Source organism: Chrysemys picta, chromosome 1 (assembly GCF_011386835.1).
Source record: "Chrysemys picta bellii isolate R12L10 chromosome 1, ASM1138683v2, whole genome shotgun sequence".
In the NCBI taxonomy this organism is placed as follows: Eukaryota; Metazoa; Chordata; order Testudines; family Emydidae; genus Chrysemys; species Chrysemys picta.
The window spans coordinates 90298708-90322123 of record NC_088791.1 but is presented as its reverse complement, the minus strand read 5'-3'; the positions used below and the strand labels follow the sequence as shown (position 1 = coordinate 90322123).

Sequence of the window (23416 nt, the reverse complement as noted above, 5' to 3'; positions counted from 1 at the left end):
CCCCCACACCACTGATCCCCAACTAGCTGGACCCAGACCCCCACCCCACCAAGCCCCACTCCCCCAGCACCCTGAACACTGCCCCCCACTGAGATCCCCACACCAGACCTCCCTCCGCTGAGCTCCAGCCATCTTTACCTGGAAGCCCCTGCAAAGTCCCATTGCCCCTGCACCTGGAACCCCCCCCCCAATGAGCCTCTCTGCATCCAGATCCCCCCACACCTAGACCCCCACCCCAATTGAGCTGCTTGCAACCAGATTGTCCCACAGAGAATCCTCTCACCCCACACCTGGATCCCCCCCCACATTGAGCCCCTCCCTCCATACTTGGATCCTGCCTGGTTAAGCCTTCCTGCCCCACATCTGGTGTGCCTGGCGCAGAGGGGCAGGGCCCCAGGGTGTTTCTGGGGCAAGCCCAGGCCTTGTGCTGTGTCAGGATAGGGTGCAGCCTCACTGCTGACTCCGTGTCCTGGGGGTGAGGTGGCTGCAGGGTGATCTCCCACTTTCATGCAGCCAGTGGCCTGTGCTCCCCACTGCCATGCTGGAGCCTCTGCATTTATTTATTGACCAATAACAATTGCAGAATTTAAAATATTGTGCGCCGAATTTTTAATTTTTTGAAGCAGAATGCCCTCCGGGGTAACAGTTTCATCTGTAGCAAGAACACGCCAAGTGGGAAAGGTCAACACCTTTCCTGTTAAGTCTGAAAGATTTCAAGATTCCTCTGAAAGGCACACACAGGACAGTCTGGTGAATGATGCAGTGAAGTGTATTTAACTAAGGGTGTATCGCCGCCAAATGTCAAGCAAAACCCTTCTATCTCCTTGTCATGGATTGACCTCCATCTATAACAAGCAATTTTATTTTCTGCAGATTCAAACCTCCCCCCTCACATAAAAAAAAAAGCCATTTACCTTTTCAAAAATGATCTCTCCTGTGGTTTAGATTTCTATTGGTTTTAAACACAGGGCCAGCCCACAACATTTTGGCACCTGAGACGGGGAGCTCAAATGATGCCCCCATGCCCCCGCGCTTGGGCCAACACTTTGAAAGGTCTCAATTCTGCCTTCTTCCTGTTCTACTCTTCTACCTACTCTTCTACCTACCCCAATAGAGGAAAACTAACAACTTAAAATGCCTTGTTCAAAAATTTTAAGTAACACTTAACTTTCAACAGAGAGTCCTGTGGCACCTTTAAGACTAACAGATGCATTGGAGCATGAGCTTTCGTGGGTGAATACCCACTTCGCGTCTGACGAAGTGGGTATTCACCCACGAAAGCTCATGCTCCAATACATCTGTTAGTCTTAAAGGTGCCACAGGACTCTCTGTTGCTTTTTACAAATCCAGACTAACACGGCTACCCCTCTGATACTTGACTTAACTTTCAATTGCCTGAACAGCAAATGTAACTTTTCTTGTCTGCATAGTAAACACTGACATTTTTATCTGTTTGAATAATCAAAGTGGCGCTTTCCTTGCCTTCTTGGTTGCAAAGATTTGAACTGCTTCCTGCCGACCAGCCTCTCCTGTGTCATTGTGGAGCGTAAATGTGTTTTTATTAACTTCAGCTTGGAGAAGCTGCATTCTCCACTGGCAACTGTTACAGGAAGTGTTAGAAGTACACGCAGAGCAACAAAAGCATTTGGAAAGAGGGTACACATCTTATTTGTGCACATATATTCCAGAACAGCCTTTGGAGTTGATCCTGCTGAAATGTATCTTGAAAGGACTTTCAGTTCATTACCTAAATCACTCGTATCAATATCGCGCATGTCATCATGTGTCAGCACTGTCTCTAGTGCCCTGCATTGCTGGTTTAGATCTTCTTCAGCTATAGTGAGAAGTTTTGGAATATCATACAACAGCCCAAATATACTGCTGTGTTCCTTGAGCTGCATGAAGCGTTCTTCAACTGACTGTATTGCACAATCTAGCACCTGGTTAAAGAATTCAACTTTGAATTGTTGTTTGGGGTCTCTTATGGGATTATCCCATGCCTCGTAATCAAAATGTCGTCTTCTTCGGTGACTTGTGTATTCTTGAATGGGTGGGAAAATAGCTTCAGTGTGAAGTTCCTCTGCCAACTTCTGTCCATTCTTCAGAACGTTTTGAAATCCCTCATCTGACCAGTAAGGCTGTAGGTATGACTTTGCTTTGTCCAGTTGTTCCATTGCTCCAGATATATCAAGGTCAACACCTTGGAGTCTCTCTTGCTTACAACATTTATTTCAAACAGTATGTCATGTCACAACACTAAGCCACACAGAAATTTGAAGTTATGTATGTTTCTGGTGATTCCATTTTCCTCTGCCACTGTTCTCCCACGAACAGTTCCTGTCATAGCATTATCCTCCATAATGGCAACTATGGCATCATCTATCTTCCCAATTTGGTGTTTGATAGGCTTTATCGTCTCCACTTGACTTTCCCATTGTGTGGCACTCAGTGGTTTCAGTGTCAGAGAGGATGTTTCCAGATGTTGCTTCAAAATTTGCCATCGATGACTTGATGCAGAGAAAAATACATAGATGCTTTGAATTACACTAAAAAATTCAGCAGCCTCACTAGAAGCTGATGCTGCATCACTGACTGCCAAGTTCAATGAATGAGAACTGCATGGGACAAAAAAAGCTCAAGGGTTTAACTCTTGGATCCGTGTCTGCACTCCTCTGTTCTTTCCTCTCATGTTGGCACCATTATCGTAGCCCTGATCTCTCACGTCAGCTATCGCAATTCCCATATCTTCCAGCTTTTTAAGAAGCACATTTGTCATACCAGCTCCTGTAGCATCATCAATGTCAATAAATTCTAGACAATGCTCTCTGACAGTCACCATTGCAGAGACATTTTCACTAGATTCTGTTGTTGTTACAAAATGCAGCATTAAAGGCATGTGTTCCGTATGGCTGATGTCAGGTGTGCAGTCCAGAATAACAGAGTAAACAGACTTCAGATCTGCCACAATCTTCTGTTTGACTTTTGTTGCCAGTAACTGTATGATCTCATTTTGAATTGTTTTTCCAAGATAGTGGTGTGTGTACATTTCTTGGGTGGTGACTCTTCTTAGATGCTCCTGGAGTATAGCATCAAACTCAGCCATCAGCTCCACAATTTGAAGGAAGTTTCCATTGTTTGGCACATACAGCTGATCTGAAGTGCCACACAGTGCTAGATTTTGGGTAGCAAGCATTCTCACAATGGCAATGAGCCTTTTCAGAACATTTTGCCAGTAAAGAGACTCTGATGCAATCTTCTCTTCATGCTGATCATCTATTGTGGCCTTTAACCTTAGTCTCATCTCAAGCTCTTTCTACCTATGGAATGCTCTCTGGTGATTTGCTGCCTTCTCATGGCATGCCAGATTTCTAGCCAGATTTTTCCAGTCCTTTGTTCCTGTAGAACCCAATGTTGCTGGAACATTAGACTGGAAGAGTTTGCAACAAACACAGTATGCAGCATTCTGGGTTTTTGAGTACATAAGCCATGGCCTCTCCACTTTGTCACCACTGGGGATTTCACGCCAGTAATATGTTGGATGGAAACTTCTATTTTCATTGTCTTTGAGGAACATGAAGTTTTTCACTTGCTGTGGCCCATGCAGTACAAGGAAGTCTCTCAGGCTACTGCTCAAGTGGGTCCACGGTCCTGGATCATCTAGACTTAAGGAACTAAACTCATCAGCAGCTGTTTCTTGTGCCTCCACCACAGACTTCTCTGATCTACACTTTTCTTCAGGAATGTGCATGGTTACATCCATTTGATATGGAGATATGGAGGCTGCAGTAGCTGCCAGGTCACCTGCATTCTGACTAACTGGAAGATCAGGCATCTCCTCACCACTCATATCCTCACTGGGGCCGGAAGGCTCACCGTGAACATTTGTGTCTATCTTAGGAGAGCTCCTTCCTGCTTAGATAGAAAAGCTTCCTTTGCTTTCTTTCTTTTTCTGAATGCGCCCCCAGAGGGGCGTTTTCTTCTTTCACTCATGACTGCTGTTCTGTGCCAGTTATAGTGGCTCTCAACACTCAAATGAAGGGGACAAATAAGCAGGCTGGTAGCAGGGCCTGAGTGGGGGAAGATATCAGCATCTTAAGGGCCTAACTGGCTCCAATTGCTGTTCTCCTCAGGTGGGTTCAGGGAAGCAGCAGGAAACAGGAAGCTCCCTGAGAAGCTGATGTTAATCAGTCCAGGCTCCTGGGGGTGCTAGAGAGGTACATAAGAGGCTCCTCCTCCTCTCTCTCCTGCAGCTCCTGATGCTTTCTGTTATTCCCTCTCACCTTTTCTCCTGCCTGCCTGCTATGTCTCTTGTGCCCTTCTTCCTGCAGCACAGCACTCCACCATCTCTGTGCATCTAGAGCAGAGAGAATACATATGCACCAGAAGCAGACACAATTTTCTACACTCTGGGTCCTAGTGGCGCCCCCCTAAAGTCTGGCACCTGAGGCGGCCGCCTCAGTTCGCCTCATGGTAAGGCCAGCCCTGATTAAGCACAAAAATTCTTCCTTGAAAATTTCACTATCATAAAATCTAACAAACAGCGATAGCTGGGCAGCGTCACTTAAATTGCTTGATTCATCCACCACAAGAGACATGTTTTTGGTGTTTTTCAAATCGGAAAACAGTCCTGACAGACAATCCTCATAAATTACCTCCAATCTTTACACTACTGTGGAATCAGACAGAGGAACTTGCTTCACAGGGTTCACAATGTCATCTTTGTTTTTATTTCTGGCAAAAAGCTCCTCCAGCATTTCCAATATGTACTCCTTCACAAACTTGGCATCTAGGAAAGACTTTTTCTTTTTAGCTGGTACCAACATCATCTGAAGAGAAGCAGCCATTGATTTTTTTTCCTGTACAGTCACTGATGTTGTGAGAATGACATTTGAAAAGTGATATAAAGACTTCAGATTTTCAATTTTGTCACATCTTGCAACACTGCCAGGAGGATAGGACATGTTGAAATGACTGTGTTTTGATTCGAAGTGGTGCCTCACATCAACGACTTTACAGACAGATACAGCGGTTTGGCATATTAAACATAAATGTTTTGTGTTTAAATGAGGTGTCATAATAGAAAGAAAATCTGCGGTCCAGTTTGTGTTAAAAGCTCAGTTTTCACCGTCGACTGAGACATTTACTTCCACTCACATTTATTTTTGACTCCATTTCCATCACTAATGAAAAAATGGGTGGCTCAATCACAGCCCATGCTATCGCAAGAACTTAAGATCCAGTAAGCAGTGCTTAATTTGTGCCAGGGCTTGCCAGGGCTGAGCCACAGCACCTCTAGGCTTGGCAGTTGATAGCCCTGGCACCTCTGGGCAGCAACCACTGTTCTCTCGCCTCCCAGCTCTGAAGGCAGAGCTACTGCTATTGCCACCCTTACTTCTGCTCTGCTGCTGGCGGTGATGCTGCCTTCAGAGCTGGGTGCCCGGCCAGCAGCTGCCACTCTGTGGCCGCCCAGCTCTGAAGGCAGCACTGCTGGCAGGGGCAGCACAGAAGCAAGGGTGACAATACAACACACCATGCCACCCTTACCTTTGTGCTACTGCTTGCGTTGACACTGCCTTCAGAGCTTGATACCCAGCCAACAGCTGCCACTCTCCAGCCACCCAGCCAGTGCTTAATTTGTGCTGGGGCTGTAATTAAGGAAAAAATAATTAAATTCATGGAGGTAAACGGAAGAAGGGGGCTGTAATTTAACATGGGTTCACCAAAGGCAAATCATGCCAGATTAACCAAATTTTCCTTCTTTGAGAAGGAAACTGATTTTTTAGATTAGGGAAATGGAGCAGATCTAATATACTTGGACTTCAGTAAAGCTCTGACATGATACCACATGGGGATTAGTACAAGAACTGTAAAATGGATAAGAAACTAGCTAAAGGGAAGAAGGCAACAAGTTGTGCTGAAATTATCGGAGGCAGTTACTAGTGGAGTTCCTCAAGGACTGCTCTTTGGACCAATCTTATCCAATGCTGGGGCCATGGCACAAAAAGTAGGAGTGCGTTAATGAAATTTACTAATGATACAAAGTTCGGAGGCATAGTCAATACAGAGGTGGATTGGCATGTGATACAGGAAGATCTAGATGACCTTGAAGACTGGAGCCATAGAAGTGGGATGAAATTCAATAGTACAAAATACAAGGTCATGCACTTAGGGTCTAATCATTAGAATTTCTGCCACAAGCTGGGGCCTCATCAGTTGGAACAAAGGTGAAAGAGGAGTTGGGAGACCTGGGTGTGCTGGTTGATCATAGGATGACTACAAGCCACTAATGTGATATGGCTGTGAAAAAGAAAAATACTAAACATAAGAACGGCCATACTGGATCAGACCAAAGGTCCATCAAGCCCAGTATCCTGTCCTCTGACAGTGGCCAATGGCAGGTGCCCCAAAGGGAATGAACAGACAGGTTATCATCAAGTGATCCATGCCCTATCACCCAATCCCAGCTTTTGGCAAAACTAGGATATATCAGATTATGTCAGTGGGCAGTTGGAGCAGGAGTCACGCCTAGTGGTCAGAGCAGGAATCAATACCCAGGAATGGAAGCCAGGTGCCCAAGCCTAAGGTCACAGCTGGAGTCAGGAGCCATGAGTACAAGTCCTGGGTCAGAACTGGGTTATCTGGAGTGAGGCAAGGCAGGAGCAGGGCTGGAACAAGGCAGGAGCAATCACAGCCATGGGCAAATGCTTTGAGCAGCCGCTGAATTGCTGCTACTGTTGGGCCTAAGATCCTGTCTTCTGACCCTTCCAATCAATCAGGCAGTGTAGCCACTCAGGCAGTCTACTACAGGCCAGCTGCACTCATCAGATTGCCCAGAGACCGGTTCTGCCGCAGGCGCTGCTTCCAGACTAGCTCTGTTGCAGACCCTGATTCCTGACAAGCATAGCATTTCCAGTAGAGAAAGAGAAGTATTAATGCCAATATACAAGGCACTGATAATACCTCTTTCAGAATATTGTGTACAATTCTGGTCACCCCTGCCCAAGAAAGATTAATTCAAACAGGAACAGGTGTGTAGAGAACAGTTACCAGGATAATCAGGGGAATGGAGGGCCTATTTTATGAAATGAGATTGGAAGAGTTTGGCTTGTTTAGACTAGCAAAAAGAAGGCGGAGAGAGGATATGATTGCTCTCTATAAATATATCAGGGAGTGAACACCAGGGAGGGTGAAGAGATGTTTAAGTTAGATGACAATGATGGCATAGGCACAAATGGGTATAAACTGGCCATAAGCAAATTCAGGCTGGAAATTAGAAGTAGGTTTCTAATAATCAGAGAAGCGAGGTTCTGGAACAACCTCCCAATAGAACTCCTTCCAGTTTATGTTTCCAAAAGCTCATGTTTCAGAGCTTCAGTCAGTCCCCTGCAGGGGTCAGGAAGGGATTTTCCTCATCCCCCAATCTATTCTGGGTTTATATTTGCTTGCCTGCTTTTGTGTCCTTCCTCTAAAGGATGAGAGATGACCACAGATGGAGAGGAACACTGGACAGGGTGGGCCAGTGTTCTAAAGTGGGACTGAGCATTCTCTCCCTCACTGGCATAGCTGACAGGTTGTTGCTCACATGCTGAGCCTAACTGATCATATGCGGGTTTGGGAAGAGATTTTTCCCCAAGTCAGATTGGCAGGAACCTTGGGAATTCTGCAGCAAGGGATACAGGTCCCTTGCCAGGATTGTCTAGCTAGATCTCACTTAATCATTTCCCTACCACTCATACACTGCAGTTCCTCCTATTATTTGCCTGTGCCACATAATAGTTGGGTCTCTTTTGTGCTGTAATACTTTGGTCTAGTGTCAGTGGTTGGGTTTAGTGTGAGAGTACTGTTGTTGGCCTGTGACATACAGGAGGTCCGACTAAATGATCTAGTGGTCCCTTCTGGCCTCAAACTCTATTACCTTTATTTCATATTAGATTCTGATATAGAATGCGTGCTATTGGTCCCTCCCTGACCACATTATAGAATAAGTCAACAGAATGGACAATAGGGGACCAGTAACAGTATAAAAGTTAACTGCGGGGCTATGTAATATATTCTATGCCCCAGATAACAAGGGTAAAATGGATATCAGCACAAACAGCTTTTTTCTAATCTTTTCTGACCCTTTAAAGTTCCCTATTCCATGTCACACCCTAGCATGCACTGTTCTGGTGACATCATATCCACCAGGAAACCCCACTCGATAATGGAACTCATCTATTGTAGATTCCAGTATATACCTTTTTAAATAACTGTAAATCATGGTTTAGCACAGACTAAAATATGGACATAAAAAGACAGCATCAGGAATTCCATAATAGAAAAAATAAATAAAATAAAATGCACATTAAGTATTACAACACCACTGTTGGACACGGGGTCCCAATTTAAGATTTTAATGTAATCAGCCACAGTTATGCAAAGGTACTGGATATGTAATCCTTCACCTCTAACTTCCTTCTACATTTATGTTTATTCCATATGCTTGAATGTTGCCATGTAAACCATTTAATTTCATCAGTCATTTGTGTAGAACAAAGCACATTCTGCTCAGAGCCTTTAACAGATTTATTTTCTTATTCTTTTTTTTAAATATCAAGCAACTCTGTGCCTTGTGAAAGACAGCTCTGAGGATAAAAATCACTGAAATCTTCTTTAGCTACATCTGGAAACTATCTGCTTGTGGGGATGGAGAGATACTCAGTGAAAAAAATTGAGACTTCTCTACATGTGCATAAAAAAAAATTCCAAGCCACTTTACATTTTAAGTTAAAAGCTAGTCCATGTGTATATGTATGTGTGTATACACACAGACCAGCCCCTAATGCCTCTATTAGCAGACAGCAGAAGAGATGAATACAAATACTGGCACTTTTTAAAGGCCCAGATCAATATCACCGCCTGGTGGTGAAACAGATTTAGACAGACTGGATTATTTTATTTACTGATGTGTCAGGTCCTCTTTTACTCTTGCATCCAAGAGAGTGTTCGAAATTTAAAATCCATCCTGGATTTCCTTCAATTAATGTAAGCCCTTACAAAGTATTCAATGCAACAGGATAAACTTAACAATTTTTTTTTTTACAGAATGTCTCTCCGTCTCCACAAGCAGATATTACCAGATGCAACTAAAGAAACTTTCAGTACTACCAACTCATGCCCTTTAGCCTACCCAATTCCAATATTTATGGTGATGGAAAAGGTTGAGGTCTACCAATTCCAAGCATCACTTGCAATTGTAGAGAAGAGAATTAACCAAGTGAGATATTTCAACCTGCTCCTAACTTCTGACCCCTGCTCATTGTTCCAGAATAAGGGTAAAATGAAATATCCTCAAAAATCTTGCAGACATATTCAGGACTGGTTGGGAAGGGATATTCCATCTCCGGGGAACTACAGGCCAGTCAGCCTCACCTCAGTCCCTGGTAAAAATCATGGGGCAGGTCCCCAAGGAATCAATTTTGAAGCACTTAGAGGAGATGAAAGTGATCAGGAACAGTAAGCATGGATTCACCAAGGGCAAGTCATGCCTGACTAACCTAATTGCCTTTTATGATGAGATAACTGACTATGGATGAGGGGAAAGCAGTGGACGTGTTATTCCTTGATTTTAGCAAAACTTTTGACGTGGTCTCCCACAGTATTCTTGCCAGCAAGTTAAAGAAATATGGGCTTGATGAATGGACTATAAGGTGGATAGAAAGCTGGCTAGATCATCGGGCTCAACAGGTAGTGATCAATGGCTCCATATCTAGTTAGCAGCTGGTATCCAGCAGAGTTCACCAAGGGTCGGTCCTGGGGCCGGTTTTGATCAATATCTTCATTAATGATCTGGAGGATGGCGTGGATTGCACCCTCAGAAAGTTTGCAGATGACACTAAACTGGGAGAAGTGGTAGATACGCTGGAGGGTAGGGATAGGATACAGAGGGACCTAAACAAATTAGAGGATTGGGCCAAAAGAAATCGGATGAGGTTCAATAAGGACAAGTGCAGAGTCCTGCACTTAGGACGGAAGAATCCCAGGCACTGCTACAGACTAGGGACCGAGTGGCTAGGCAACAGCTCTGAAGAAAAGGACCTAGGGGTTACAGTGGACGAGAAGCTGGATACGAGTCAACAGCGTGCCCTGGTTGCCAAGAAGGCTAACAGCATTTTGGGCTGTATAAGTAGGAGGATTGTCAGCAGATCGAGCGATGTGATCATTCCCCTCTATTTGGCATTGGTGAGGCCTCATCTGGAGTACTGTGTCCAGTTTTGGGCCCCACACAACAAGGATGTGGAAAAATTGGAGAGTCCAGCGGAGGGCAACAAAAATGATTCGGGGGCTGGAGCATGACTTATGAGGAGAGGCTGAGGGAACTGGGATTGTTTAGTCTGCAGAAGAGAAGAATGAAGGGGGATTTTATAGCTACTTTCAACTACCTGAAAGGGGGTTCCAAAGAGGATGGATCTAGACTGTTCTCAGTGGTACCAGATGACAGAACAAGGAGTAATGGTCTTAAGTTGCAGTGGGGGAAGTTTAGGTTGGATATTAGGAAAACCTTTTTCACTACGAGGGTGGTGAAGCACTGGAATGGGTTACCAAGGGAGGTGGTGGAATCTCCTTCCTTAGAGGTTTTTAAGGTCATGCTTGACAAAGCCCTGGCTGGGATGATTTAGTTGGGGATTGGTCCTGCTTTGAGCAGGGGGTTGGACTAGATGACCGCCTGAGGTCCCTTCCAACCCTGATATTCTCTGATTCCAACCCAAGTCTGGAAACCCATTTAACCCTGTACATGTGAGCAAAAATCTCCATCTAATTCTATAAGGGAAAAAGTCATCATAGTTTCACAGCATAATTCTCTAAAACTATGGATGGAAGTTTTTTTCCCCTGTGATCCCTCGTACTATGAATTCACTTTAGTATTTTTCCCAGGGCTAAAGGGAAGTGTGAAAATGGGAGGGTATAGAAACAAATTAATAGGCTGTAAAGACTCGTTTCAGAATGGCACAAGGTAAGATAGTCAATAGAAGCAGACTTAGGTTTTGCTAGGTGTCAAGAGAGAGTGATGTGTGGGCACACCTGAGAACAGAGTATGGGCTCAGTGATCCAGGACTGGAAGCAAATTCTATTTCACAGCGGGAGAGGCAGAAGGGTCATGGAGATAATAGTGGGGAGAAGAAGGCAGAATCCCACAGAGGCACCTTCTTACGCAAATGGAGTACAATAGGCACTATGTGATGCAAGCAACTTGATAATCTATAGATTACTTGAATAGACATCAGAAAATTCATATCAATTAAGGGGCTAGAGGGACCGAGAAAAAAAGATTAAAAATAATTAAATATGTAATACTACCGCTTGGCTAAATAACGAAGGTGGGGATATGATTGTGTTGCCTCTTTTTGACCTGAATGGGTATTCAAAGTTCAGGGCCCTGGGGATGTTCCTGCTGGAAGTATTGAAGATGGAATCTCATATTTCCTGTGTAGATTCCTTGTAAATAAACAAGATTGCATAAAAGTCCTGCTTTTCCAAACACACCTCTACCCCGATATAACACTGTCCTCGGGAGCCAAAAAATCTCACCGTGTTATATTGAACTTGCTTTGATCCGCTAGAGTGCACGGCCCCGCCCCCCCAGAGCACTGCTTTACCGCGTTATATCTGAATTCGTGTTATATCGGGCCGAGTTATATCGGGGTAGAGGTGTACAGGATTAACCGAAGGCAAAAAGAGGAGTTTCTTAGCTTACAAGTCCAAGCTTCTTTTCAGCCAGCATCCCAGAACCTCTCTCTAAATTTCTCTCGGGGTCTCATTTGGTTATAGGCTTTTGCTTGGATTTTTCCAGGTAGTCTCTGGGTCTCTCTAGTCCTGTGCATGTGTGCTCCCAACCCCCACCAAAAACAATATTTAGCGCACACATTCACACACACACGCCATGCCCATACAGTCCAAACCTATTCGGTGGCTTCACATAACCCTTAACTTTTAGGTGGGGGGCTGTGGTTAATTTATCCTTACAGTTATGTTAACTGAAGAGTGTATTCATACCCATCAAGTGCAACAAGGTTTTAATTCAACCCATAACAAGGTTCCACCCAGCTCAAACAATAACTTTCCACATATTATTTTCTGAAGCTGTACACACCAAATAGGGAAAAGAATGTTAGAACAACTGTCATGAAATTAAGAAAAGGACAATTTAGGCTTTGGGGCAAAGATTAACTAGGATGCTGGACCAATAGACTGTTTCAGTGTAGAAACTCCTATTTCCCTAATCCAAACTGTCTTTCTGTATAATTTGCTCTATTGCTGCTGGATTTATACACAAATGGCCTGGCCCATTTCTTCCACACCACCAAAAAACATCTCTCCTGCCTGCTGCCACCGCTTTAGGACAACATTCCGATTCTCTCCAGCAGGAAGCAGGATTTCTTCATCTCACCTGCAATGCTCTCTTGTAGTCCCCCAGGTGAAAGGCACAGTATCCAATCCAGAGGTCAGTGTCCTCATCTTGTTCCCCCACATGCCGTTTAAACTTCAAAGAAAAAGAGATGCAAAAATGACACCAACTGTCAAATTTTGTCAGATTGTCTCATGTGAAACAAATTCATTTATAAAATTAATATTAGGATGATTTCTGCTGGCTTGAAAACCCTGGACACGGAAGTCAGGCAGTGTCAATATCACATTTTCAAGGATAGGCAGTTTCTATCCAGTCACATAGTCTCTGTACACATATTTTAAAACTGTAAACGTAAAGGAGGGCAAGTGATTATTCAGGTGGGTGCAGGGGGCATATCTAGGGTGTGAGAAAGAACAGAAAAGACAAATTAAGTTGAAACAGCTGGAACTTTTTCCAAACAGGGAGCTCTGCTGCAATTGGGAACAGTCTGCCAGAAGGAGCCTCATCACCCCAGTCATTGGGAGAAGGGTTTGGGCAAGGCCCCGGGGGCTGTGCTCTGGGCACCAATCCTGCACTGATGGGGGAATGTGGACCCGGTGACCTGCGGCCCCTCCCACTCGCACCCCCGTTGTCTGGGAGACTGGGGGAGTTAGTTCGTTAGCTGCGGGAGCGCAGAGCCCCGTAGGCCGAGCCTCCCTCCCCCGTTACCTCCAGCAGGGCGATGGCGCCGGTGAAGTCCCTCTGGGCCAGCAGCTCCTCCAGCTGGGGGACTTTCTTGCCTTTCTTCTTCCGTTTGTCACCCTGCGGTGGGGCGCCCCCCACGGCCGGCTTGGCCCGGGAGAGCATCTGGAGGGGGCAGAAAGAAGAGGGGAGACCGGGTGAGAGCGGGGAGGCGCTGGGGGGCGTCAGACCTCCCCGCTCCTGGGTCCCAGAAGCGGCGACCCCCTCCCCGCCCTGTCCCTCACCATCTTGCCCCGGGCTCCTTGCTTCTCCAACGACTCCGTTACCGTGGTAACGGCGCGGCGGGGGGAGAATGAGTAAGTGAGACACCAAATAGGGCCCGGCTGGAACTCACGTCCCAGCTCACAGTTCCGGCCCCGACCCCGCGGCTAGCGCAAAAGAGGAGCCGCTCGATTCTCCAGGGAGAGTTTCAGAACGGGACATTTCCGGTGTGGCTCGCGCTTATCTCCATAGCAACCCAAGGAGCTGGGTGTAATTTTATCGCCGCAGTGTCACAATATTTATTTATTTATTTATTTGTGGTTAATGTCCCAGCTCGTGGGGACGAGCGGTTGAGATGAGACTGTGAGTTTTCATTTATAATACAGGCCCAGCCTTCAGGGGTATGGAGACAAGCTTGAAAACAGGACCCAGGCACGCTTGAGAGGCTCATCAATCAAGAAAGTGAAGAGAACAGATTTTTGGTGTCTGACTCCTGCTTTTTCAGTGCCTGGGGTTGGTAATAGTGTGATTGTGCAGCAGAAAACTTGGGGCTGTGGTACAACACCAGTGCTTTTGTCAGGCGAGAACATAGTAACATCATTTGACAACACGCTTAGAGGCTCTACATAGGATATAACACTAAATAATGAAAATCAGAACAGGGAACTACTGATTTTTGTGCCAGGGAACAAATGATTCAGTGGTGATGTCATGACATGTATTAGCATGTGGTATGTGATGTCATCACTGTACTCTTCACTGCCATCAGTGTGCGCGAGCCTTTACAGACAACTCAATACAGTAACTCCTCGCTTAACATTGTAGTTATGGTCCTGAAAAATGCGACTTTAAGCGAAATGATGTTAAGTGAATCCAATTTCCCCATAAGAATTAATGTAAATAAGAGGGGTTAGGTTCCATGGAAATTTTTTTTCACCAGACAAAAGACTATATATATATATATATTCACACACACACATACACAGTGTAAGTTTTAAACAAACAATTTAATACTGTACACAGCAGTGATGATTGTGAAGCTTGGTTGAGATGGTGAAGTCAGTGGGTGGAAGAGGGTAGGATATTTCTCAGGGAATGCCTTACTGCTAAATGATGAACTAGAACAGGTGAGCCCTCAAGGATTAACACATTGTTAATATAGCCTCACACTCTACAAGGCAGCAAAAATGGAGGGAGGGGAGACAGCATGGCAGACAGAGACACACACTCAGTGAGAGAGAGAGCTCATTGCCCCTTTAAGTACGCTGACCTCCTATAAGTACATTGCCTTTTTAAGTAGATCAGCAAGTTGAAACAGCAGCTGCTGACAGAAAGCTCCCTCTGTCCTGATCCCTGTTGTGTCCCACCTCTGCTCTATGGAGATGGGGTAAGAGGGGGGCAGAGGGGAGGGAGACACCCTGACATTAGTCCCCTTCCCCCTGCCCCCCAGCAAGCAGGAGGCTCCTGGAGCAGCTCCAAGGCAGAGGGCAGGAGCAACACGTGGCAGTGTGGGGAGGGACAGCTGAACTGCCGGCAATTGATAGCCTGCTGGGCGGCTGCCACACAGGGAACTTAGGGGAGCGGGGAGCTGATGCGGGGCCCGTCCACCCTCGTTCCAAGTCCCTATCACTAGCTCTTTCTGGAAGCAGTGGGCAAAGCAGGCGGCTGCCAAACAACTTTATAAGGGAGCTTTGTGCAACTTTAAACGAGCATGTTCTCTAAACTGATCAGCAATGTAAAAAGGAAACAACGTTAACCGGAAGGACTTTAAGTGAGGAGTTCCTGTAGATGAGTTCCTTCCCAAATGGCCCATTAACTTTCCTCCAGGTATAGGGAAGAAAGGATGTGGGAGAGCACCTGAGGGGGTTGTTAGTGGGTTATAGATTGTTCTCCTCGTCCTCAAAGGAAACCAGCACAAAACTTTAAAAAGACGAGTCTGGGAGTTTAAATTCTTAACTTTGCTAGAAACTAAATATCATGGTCTGAATAGACATTGGCTCTATGGCTTATTAAAACGGTGTAAGTGAACTGTTAATGGGCCCCTTCACCTTGAACGGTCCCTTGAAATATGTGCTAAACAATGTGTTCCATCTTGTCTTTAGCTGTAACACTCTGAATAAGTTCCCCAGATCTGAAGAAGAGCTCTGCATAAACTCAAAACCTTGTCTCTCTCACCAACAGAATTTGGTCCAATAAAAGATACTACCTCACTCACCTTGTATGCCTAATATCCTGGGACCAACATGGCTTCTCCAACACTGCACAAAATATGGACATTTTGCAGTTGTTTGTTGCACCAAAGCAGTCAGAGTGTTAACTCATATTATTGACAATCAAAACCCATTGTTTCTGTCGTCTATCACATCTCATGACACAAGAGCTTGCCTGGAGAGTGAAAATGAATATTCATGGAAACACTAGTGACTTTTAAATGATCCAGAAGCAGACGTCTAACCTTCAACCCCTCCCAGAATGGAAGTCACCTGACACAGCCCTGACTAGCCCTGAAAGTACTCCGAACACATAGGCCAGAGAAACAACTTACAAAGACCAACAGTATGGTGTGCCCCAATGGTAGTAGTTATAAAGAAAGTGGAAAAATATGAATCTGTGTGACTCTTAAAAGACTTAATGAAGCAACGGGGAGAGAAAAATATGTTCTCCCAACTCTGGATGATTTCCTTCCCAGAATGAAAGGAACTAAAGTATTCTCCCAAGCTGAATACCTCGAGCCAACTCTGGCAAATTCCTCTAGCCAAAGAAAGTGCTGAACTGACACATTTATCAACCCCTTTGGGAGATTTTACTTTCGAAGATTACCTTTTGGGATTACCAGTGCACCTGAAATTTTCCAAAGAAAGATGGCAGAACTGTTACCGAAGACGAACGGAGTTGTACTTTTCATGGACAATGTTTTGATATATGGATCTTCAATGGAAGAACACAACAAAACCTTCAACAAAGCCCTAGGCCTAATTAGTCAGACCAGACTGAAGTTAAAGAAAAGTGTGTTTTCTGCCTACCCCAAATTGAGCTTTTGGGACAGTCAATAAAGAAAGATGGAATCAGTCTGAGCCCTGAGAAAGTAAAAGGAATCTGAGAATGGAATGCACCAACAAATGTACCAGAACTGAGAGTGTCCTGGGCATGGTAAATTACCTTGGTCGATACCTACAAGAGCTTTCTACGGTGACAAAATCACTGCATGAACTGTCCAATTCATTTTGGCTATGGGGGCTAAATCAAGACATTGCCTTCTAAAAGGCAAAAGAAATTATTTCAGCAGTTCCAGTCTCAACATGCGAACAAACCCACAATAGTCAGTGTGGATGCAAACACCTCTATGGCCTAGGTGGTATACTGTGGCAACACAAATCTGTGTGGAAGCCAGTTGTGTTTTGCTCTCGCACACTCACAGAAGCAGAAAAGATATACAGAGTGAATGAAAACAAGGGCCTGGCAAGTGTATGGGCATATGAAAACTTTTACAGATATCTGTGTGGATTGGATTAATTTATAATGATAAAAGACCATAAAACCCTCATCAATGGAAAAGGGTTGGCTCAAGCACTGCTGAGATGTCCACATCTATTAATAAGGTTAGTGTGATTTAACCCAACTTCTAAATATGTTCCTGAGAAAAATCTGGTAGTAGCAGACACTCTGTCATGGAACCCAGCATCACACTGTGATGTTACCCAGGGTACGATTTGGACTATTGAATAGCTGAGCCCCTTCAATTCTCTAGCCATGTTTTGATTTATGGATCTTCAATGGAAGAACACAACAAAACCTTCAACAAATCCCTAGGCCTTTACACTGCTTTGCTGTATAAACAGCCATTCCTGGCCTGCTCACACAATCTTCAGCACGTAAATTCACTCCCAGCTAAATACATGAGCACTCTGACCATTCACTCATGAATTACATATCGGGCGATACTTGCAAATTCTTAGTCCGAGCCTTGTTCCCTGAAATGTGCATCTTGTGCTGCTCAATACCCTCCTGAACAGTACAAGTTCATAGAAAGTCCATCATTTCATCAAAGGAAAATGATAATGTGCCAGCCTTGTTATCCCACACACTTTAATTCAAACACCGGTTAAGACAAAACAAGAAGATATGTTTAATAAGTACAGAAAGATAGAATTTAAGTGATTACAAGTGATGATGCATAAAAGTCAGGATTGGCTACAAAAGAAAATAAGAGTAAAATGCAAGTTAATACCTAATTTAACAAGTGAACTTAAAAGCAAAAGATTTTGTCTCACCATATGCTGCAGTAAATTTCACAGACTGGATCCTCTTTTCAGCCTGGAACTCCTCCCTTGCCCCCTTCCCCCTTGGTTCACAGTCTCTCTTATTCATTGATGTCAGGAGCAGAGAGATAGGAGGAGGAGGAGAGGTGAATTGGAGGTCATTGTCTCTCATTCTTATATCCCTCTCCCTTCTTTGAGGATTACCCTCAGCTGGGGTGTAGGCGACAAGCAGTCTCTTGTGGATGTGAGGCTTCAAATGTTCCTGTGATGCAATGTAAATTTCGCAACCTCAACAGACATGCAACTTTAATAAGCTCTAAATTACATTAGGGCCAGCTGGCTCAACTATAAAGGATACTAAGGAACTGATAATAGACTACTCTGTGGTACATAGACAGTTAAGTAAATAGAAGAGACTCAAGATTAAGACGACTGCATTGTAATTCCAAATAAAATGACAGAAGAAATATTAAACCTCATCCATGAAGGACATCAAGGATTAACTAAATGCCATATATGGGCCAACCAGCCAGTGCAGTGGCTTGACATCAGCAAGGATATAAACATTAAAGTATCTGCATGTGAACATTGCAGAACTAATAGACCAACACAACACAAAGAACCTTTAATAACAACACATCTACCAAACAGACGTTGGAAGAGACTAGCTTCAGATTTATGTGAATACAGAGGATATCATTACCTGGTCATAGGGGACTATTTTTCCGTGTATATAGAAATAATGTACTTGAGAGACATAACATGTCACAAGAAACTGAAGTGCACTTTTGCTCATTTTGGCATTCCAGAACAACAAGGGATGGACAATGGACCACAATTCACTGCAGCAGAATTTAAGTCATTCTTAACAAAATGTGATTTTGATCATATTACTAGCAGCCCATGTTACTCAGAAGTGAATGGAGAGGCTGAGAGAGCTGTACAGACAGCCAAGAAAACCCTAGAACAGGAAGATATATTCCTTTTTCTCTGAGCTACAGGTCAACATCAATAGCAGCTATGGGCTAGAGTCCAACATGACTTCTGATGGGAAGACAACTCAGAACTACTGCTCCAACTTTTGAAAAAAATCTATTTCCAAAGTGGACAGACATAAAAAAAGTAACTAACTCAGATAAAAGTAAAAAGAGCTTATAAACACGTTTACATCACACAATACTCAGAGAACTGCTGGGTCTAGAATCTGGTGACCACGTTCATGTCAAATTGGATATAGAGAGAGGATGGACAACTTCAGCTGTCATAAAGAGAAATAACTTTAGAGCCCAGATGTGTGATTGAGACCAAAAGTGGAGAGTTCAACAGAAACCATTGGCATCTAAAGTTTGTTTCTCAGAGAGAACAATCGACAGAGAAAACTCTACAGACAGTGGATTCCAAACTGACCATATTCAGTTGTTGCAACTAATGGACACCCAGATGACCAAGCTGTTACACGTTCAGGTTGTGTAATGAAAAAGCCAGTATGATTCAGAGATATTTAATAGACTAATTTATACTGAACTTCAAAGATACATGTAGGTACATTTTGTAAATGGTAGGAACGTATTAAAGGGGGAGATGTAATTGAATGCTAAACTGTATTATGCTGTTAAGCCATGAGGTGGCACAGTGAGCAACCTACCTTATTTCAGCTAACCTCAGCCTTATAAGGCAGAGCATAAAGGATTTTATGGAAGATGCATTTCTGGTGTATCTCTCTGAGAAGGAAACTCTGTAGTTATTCAATAAATGACAGAAGTTTGACCTGCCAGTAGCAGCCCTGCAACCTACCATGTATGAGGTGTAAATGACATCTGCCAAGTCTGCAGACAACATGTAACAAAGGGAGCAGCAGAAGCCATTAGAGCCAGGGAGGAAACCACCACACTCACAACCAGAGCAGACCTGGTCCCCACTTCTCTAGAAGTGAAGGTTGGCTGGATTGCTGAGCTTTGATGCCTTACAAGCTCTCTAATATTGGCTCACCCCATTGAGTGATGCTTGTGTGCCGTGCTAGTGCCTGTGGGATTACCTCTCTATTGGTTGGGCTCACATGCATCTGAATATGCCACTGTCACTCTGGCCTTTTGCTTTTAATGGTCTGCTCGTGGCATCAAAGGAGAAACTATTCACAGTAAATTGTGCAGGTCTGTGATCTCTCTTCTCTTTTCTTACTTGTTTTGAAACAGCAAGTTAACCATGTTGACATTTAAATAATCAGCATTGGTAAACTTTCCAACACATAATTGAGATGAATGGGGCAGTTCATATCTTTCAGAATTATTGTTTTATGTTCTCTAAGATGCAATTGATCATCGGGTCATCACTGCATCCATTTATACACTCATTTAACATTTCCAAGGCTTTCTTTGCAACCATAAGTCAGAGACTTTTTTTTTTTTAATGAAAGCTGAGATTTTGGAGAACAAAAAGAAAAAGTGCTGGGTCACTGAACCAGTGAGATTGGTCCAGTTCTAGCCTGAGTTTGGCACATCCACCTCTATGCGAGTCCAAGGGCAAAGCCTCACTCATCTGTATAATGCTTATTCTGGCAGATAGTACATTTTGAAGTGAATTGGATTGAGATTGAGGGCCTTGTGAAATCAGACACCAGAAATATAGTCCCTTTATTGGAGGGCAGAACACAGGTTGAAGATATTCCCTCAGCCCCACCCCCTCTCTCCTGACGGGGCAGGAAAACCCACAGATGGCTCTTTTTTGGTCTTGCCTTACATTTCTTGGGCTGGAAGTGGAGAAGCAGTTCATTTCATCTTCAACCCTTCTTCTTTTTGGCAAGGGTGTTGAATCTGGATGGAAACCTCAAACACTGAGAGTCATAGAGCAAGTATAGCACTTGGATCCCTCACTTATAGAAATGCTCTTTTGAAAACTCTTAGGGAGAGAAGAAAGTCTCTGCTGTCCCCCTGTATCTGCCAATGCAACAATTCAGCAATAATGGATAAGCACAGTTGCTGCATATTTCTTCTAAAATGATCAGTAATGAAATGCTTAACACTGTTGAAATTTAAATAGTCATAATTAGGCTTCAGCGTTAAAACCCCATCGAAGTGAACGGGGCAGTTCACATTTCTCTTAGAACTACTGTTTCAGCCTGTCGGCCTGCAGACTCAGGAAGAGAACACCGCATCAATTTTCATTCAGATGGCTAATTTTGCAAACAAAAGGGCTAGAGATTTTTTTTCATGTACATATTCCATTTTAATTATATTAACATTGATGAGGGTGCAGCTGTTCTCTATTAGATCAGCCACTGCTCAAAATATTCCCCACCCAGTGCAGACAGATATTTTAATCCCTCTAGGCTTTGAAAGTTAAAAAGAAACCAGTTTGGTCATGTCTAGCTCATTTTACATGCCTTCCTCTTATGGCTGCAGCTCTACTACCTGGGGCTGTACTTGTGTGAGTTCTAACATACTAACCAGCGTTGGACCTAGTCAGTATTTGAAAAGAGAATTCAAAGGAAAACTCAGGGAACTTCATGAAGTGGGGTGGTCAATGATCAAGTAAAGAGCATTCTTCTGTTTGAATGCTGATTGAATACTGTGATGATATTTAGCACAGTAGGGGGATTCTGTGATCTTGGAATGGCGGAGTTGGATCTAGGCAATACATACTTTAGAACATGAGGGGTTCTTAGGAAAGGGTTCAGGAAGGCAAAAGGGGGTGGGAAGCAAGAGGGTGAAAGAGCTGTTGCATTTATGTGAATTATTTTAAATAAGAATCCGGTATAATCCTTCTATCTGCTTGCTTACTTCAGTCAAAATATAACATTTCTGGAATCATGGATTGCTTCTGCCTTTGTCTAGGTCATTTTGAAGTCTATATGCTGAAAAGCGACTCAGATGTCTTCATTTTTTCTAGCTTAGCCTACACAGTTAGCTGTTCAATCGCAGCAGTGGAAATTATATTTCCCTAAGTACTTGCAAGCTATTTACAGTGATAACTTTTCTGCAGAATGAAAGAAAGCTTTTCTGAGGCATTTTTTGGGACGTGAGAGGCAAAGGGCATTGTAAAATATGCCTGTCAAGCCAACTGATTTTCCTGATTCCACAGATTTCAATAAAACAATTCTGGTACCTGGTAAGCACTTTGACTTGCTGATAAATGTTTTGGCAGAACATTATTTTTCCATTAGATAGTAGTAACCCCCAGAAAACTGACTGCAGGATATATGACTGCATTGTGTGAACTAGTCTCTACATGTTATGTTGATATCCTACTTGACAAAATGATACATGATCAAATAACTGAAAAGACAAATAATTCTAAAATTAGAGAATCATTGTTTATGGGAAAGCACTCCGACAAGGCTACTGAATTAAAGGAAATGTAATAGCCATTAAAGGTGCAGAATCACTGGCCTGGATTGTCTGCCCTTAACGGACTACCTGGACATTCCCTTTGCATAATGGAATCCCCATTGGTAGCCTGCCAAAGGCCTCTAGTATAGAGAGTAAGGCAATGGAAAGAGGACATTCCAGAGTGCTTCTGTGCTCCAACAATTCTTGGGTTTTAGAATGATCTCTCAGGAGGTCCTTGCAGCTGGACACAATTTAGAGCAGTCTTGATGTTCTAATATGTGCCAGGAGCCAAATTGGCTCCAAGCTAGTCCCAGGATTAAAGGGGTATAAAGGTGATTCAAAACTTTCTATAAGGAAAAACAAAGATTCTCATTGCTGAACTGGGTTACAACAGAGTGCTATGCCTCAGGGGCATATCCCTGCAAGAAATCTCTTTAAGTAAAAACTTGGCCTTTTTTGATAGAGTGCAAGACACATCTCTTTGACGAGGCTTCCCATGGATTGTATGCTGGTCATTTAGCCACTCTCAGATCATTTTTTGACTGGGCAAATTGGCAGCAGAAGACAGTGATCTTTTGAACCTCTTAATTTGAACTGCTAATGGTCCAATTTAAACTATATAAGTGCACCTAGATACCACTGTGATGGATGCCATAATAAATAATTTTTAAAGTCACTAAGATAAAAGTGGATAGTTTCTCACAAGGTGTTCCTATTTTATGGTGGAAAATCCAGAAATCCATGCATATAAGGCTTCTCTCTGACTAGAATGAACCAATCCTGCATACATCACACTGCAATGCTTCAGATACTGTAACAAAGAAGGTTTTAGATGTGTTTCTAAACTTGCAAGAAATTCAGACATTATATACAATTAAAAATTATGCAATCTCTGAGGGCCCAAAGTAAGAAACACTCCACTCTCAAAAAGAGGATAGTTAATTATGGAAATACAGAGACCGTGGGTCTGATCCTGAAAGGGAACATAGGAACATAAGAATGGCCATACTGGCTCAGACCAATGGTCCATCTAGCCCAGTATCCTGTCTTCCAACAGTTGCCGGTGCCAGATGCTTCAGAGGGAATGAACAGAATAGGGCAACTTATCAAGTGATTCATCCGCTGTTGTCCAGGCCCAGCTTCTGGCAGTCAGAGATTTAGGTTTCAGAGTAGCAGCCGTGTTAGTCTGTATCCGCAAAAAGAAGAACAGGAGTACTTGTGGCACCTTAGAGACTAACACATTTATTAGAGCATAAGCTTTCGTGGACTACAGCCCACTTCTTCAATAAGGACTGGGAATGGCTGAGCCATTACAAACATTGATTCTATCTCCCCTTGTAAGTATGCTCACACTTCTTATCAAACTGTCTGTACTGGGCTATCTTGATTATCACTTCAAAAGTTTTTTTTCTCTTAATTAATTGGCCTCTCAGAGTTGGTAAGACAACTCCCACCTGTTTATGCTCTCTGTATGTGTGTATATATATCTCCTCAATATATGT

The 23416-nt window shown here is 43.6% G+C and overlaps 1 protein-coding gene across 7 annotated transcripts in view; it reads right to left on the bottom strand.

The window, feature by feature from the left end:
* Positions 1–23416, bottom strand: part of IFT56 (intraflagellar transport 56) — a 178142-nt gene that overhangs the window by 64462 nt on the left and 90264 nt on the right. The window contains exons 1-4 of one of the 7 annotated variants that reach the window (XM_065562496.1): positions 13354–13393; positions 13097–13234; positions 12428–12520; positions 5545–5645 (exon numbers count right to left, since the gene is read on the bottom strand). The exons of 1 other annotated variant lie outside the window; for it this stretch is intronic. Coding sequence is in view for 4 of the 6 variants with exons in the window: in XM_065562530.1 (XP_065418602.1) it covers positions 12428–12520; positions 13097–13234; positions 17602–17604 (234 nt within the window). In the remaining 2 variants the exon portion in view is untranslated. Of the gene's footprint in view, positions 1–5544; positions 5646–12427; positions 12521–13096; positions 13235–13353; positions 13505–17601; positions 17861–23416 lie in introns of those variants that run through there. 5 more of the 7 variants (XM_065562530.1, XM_024109851.3, XM_005293064.5 and 2 more) reach the window with 5 other exon arrangements.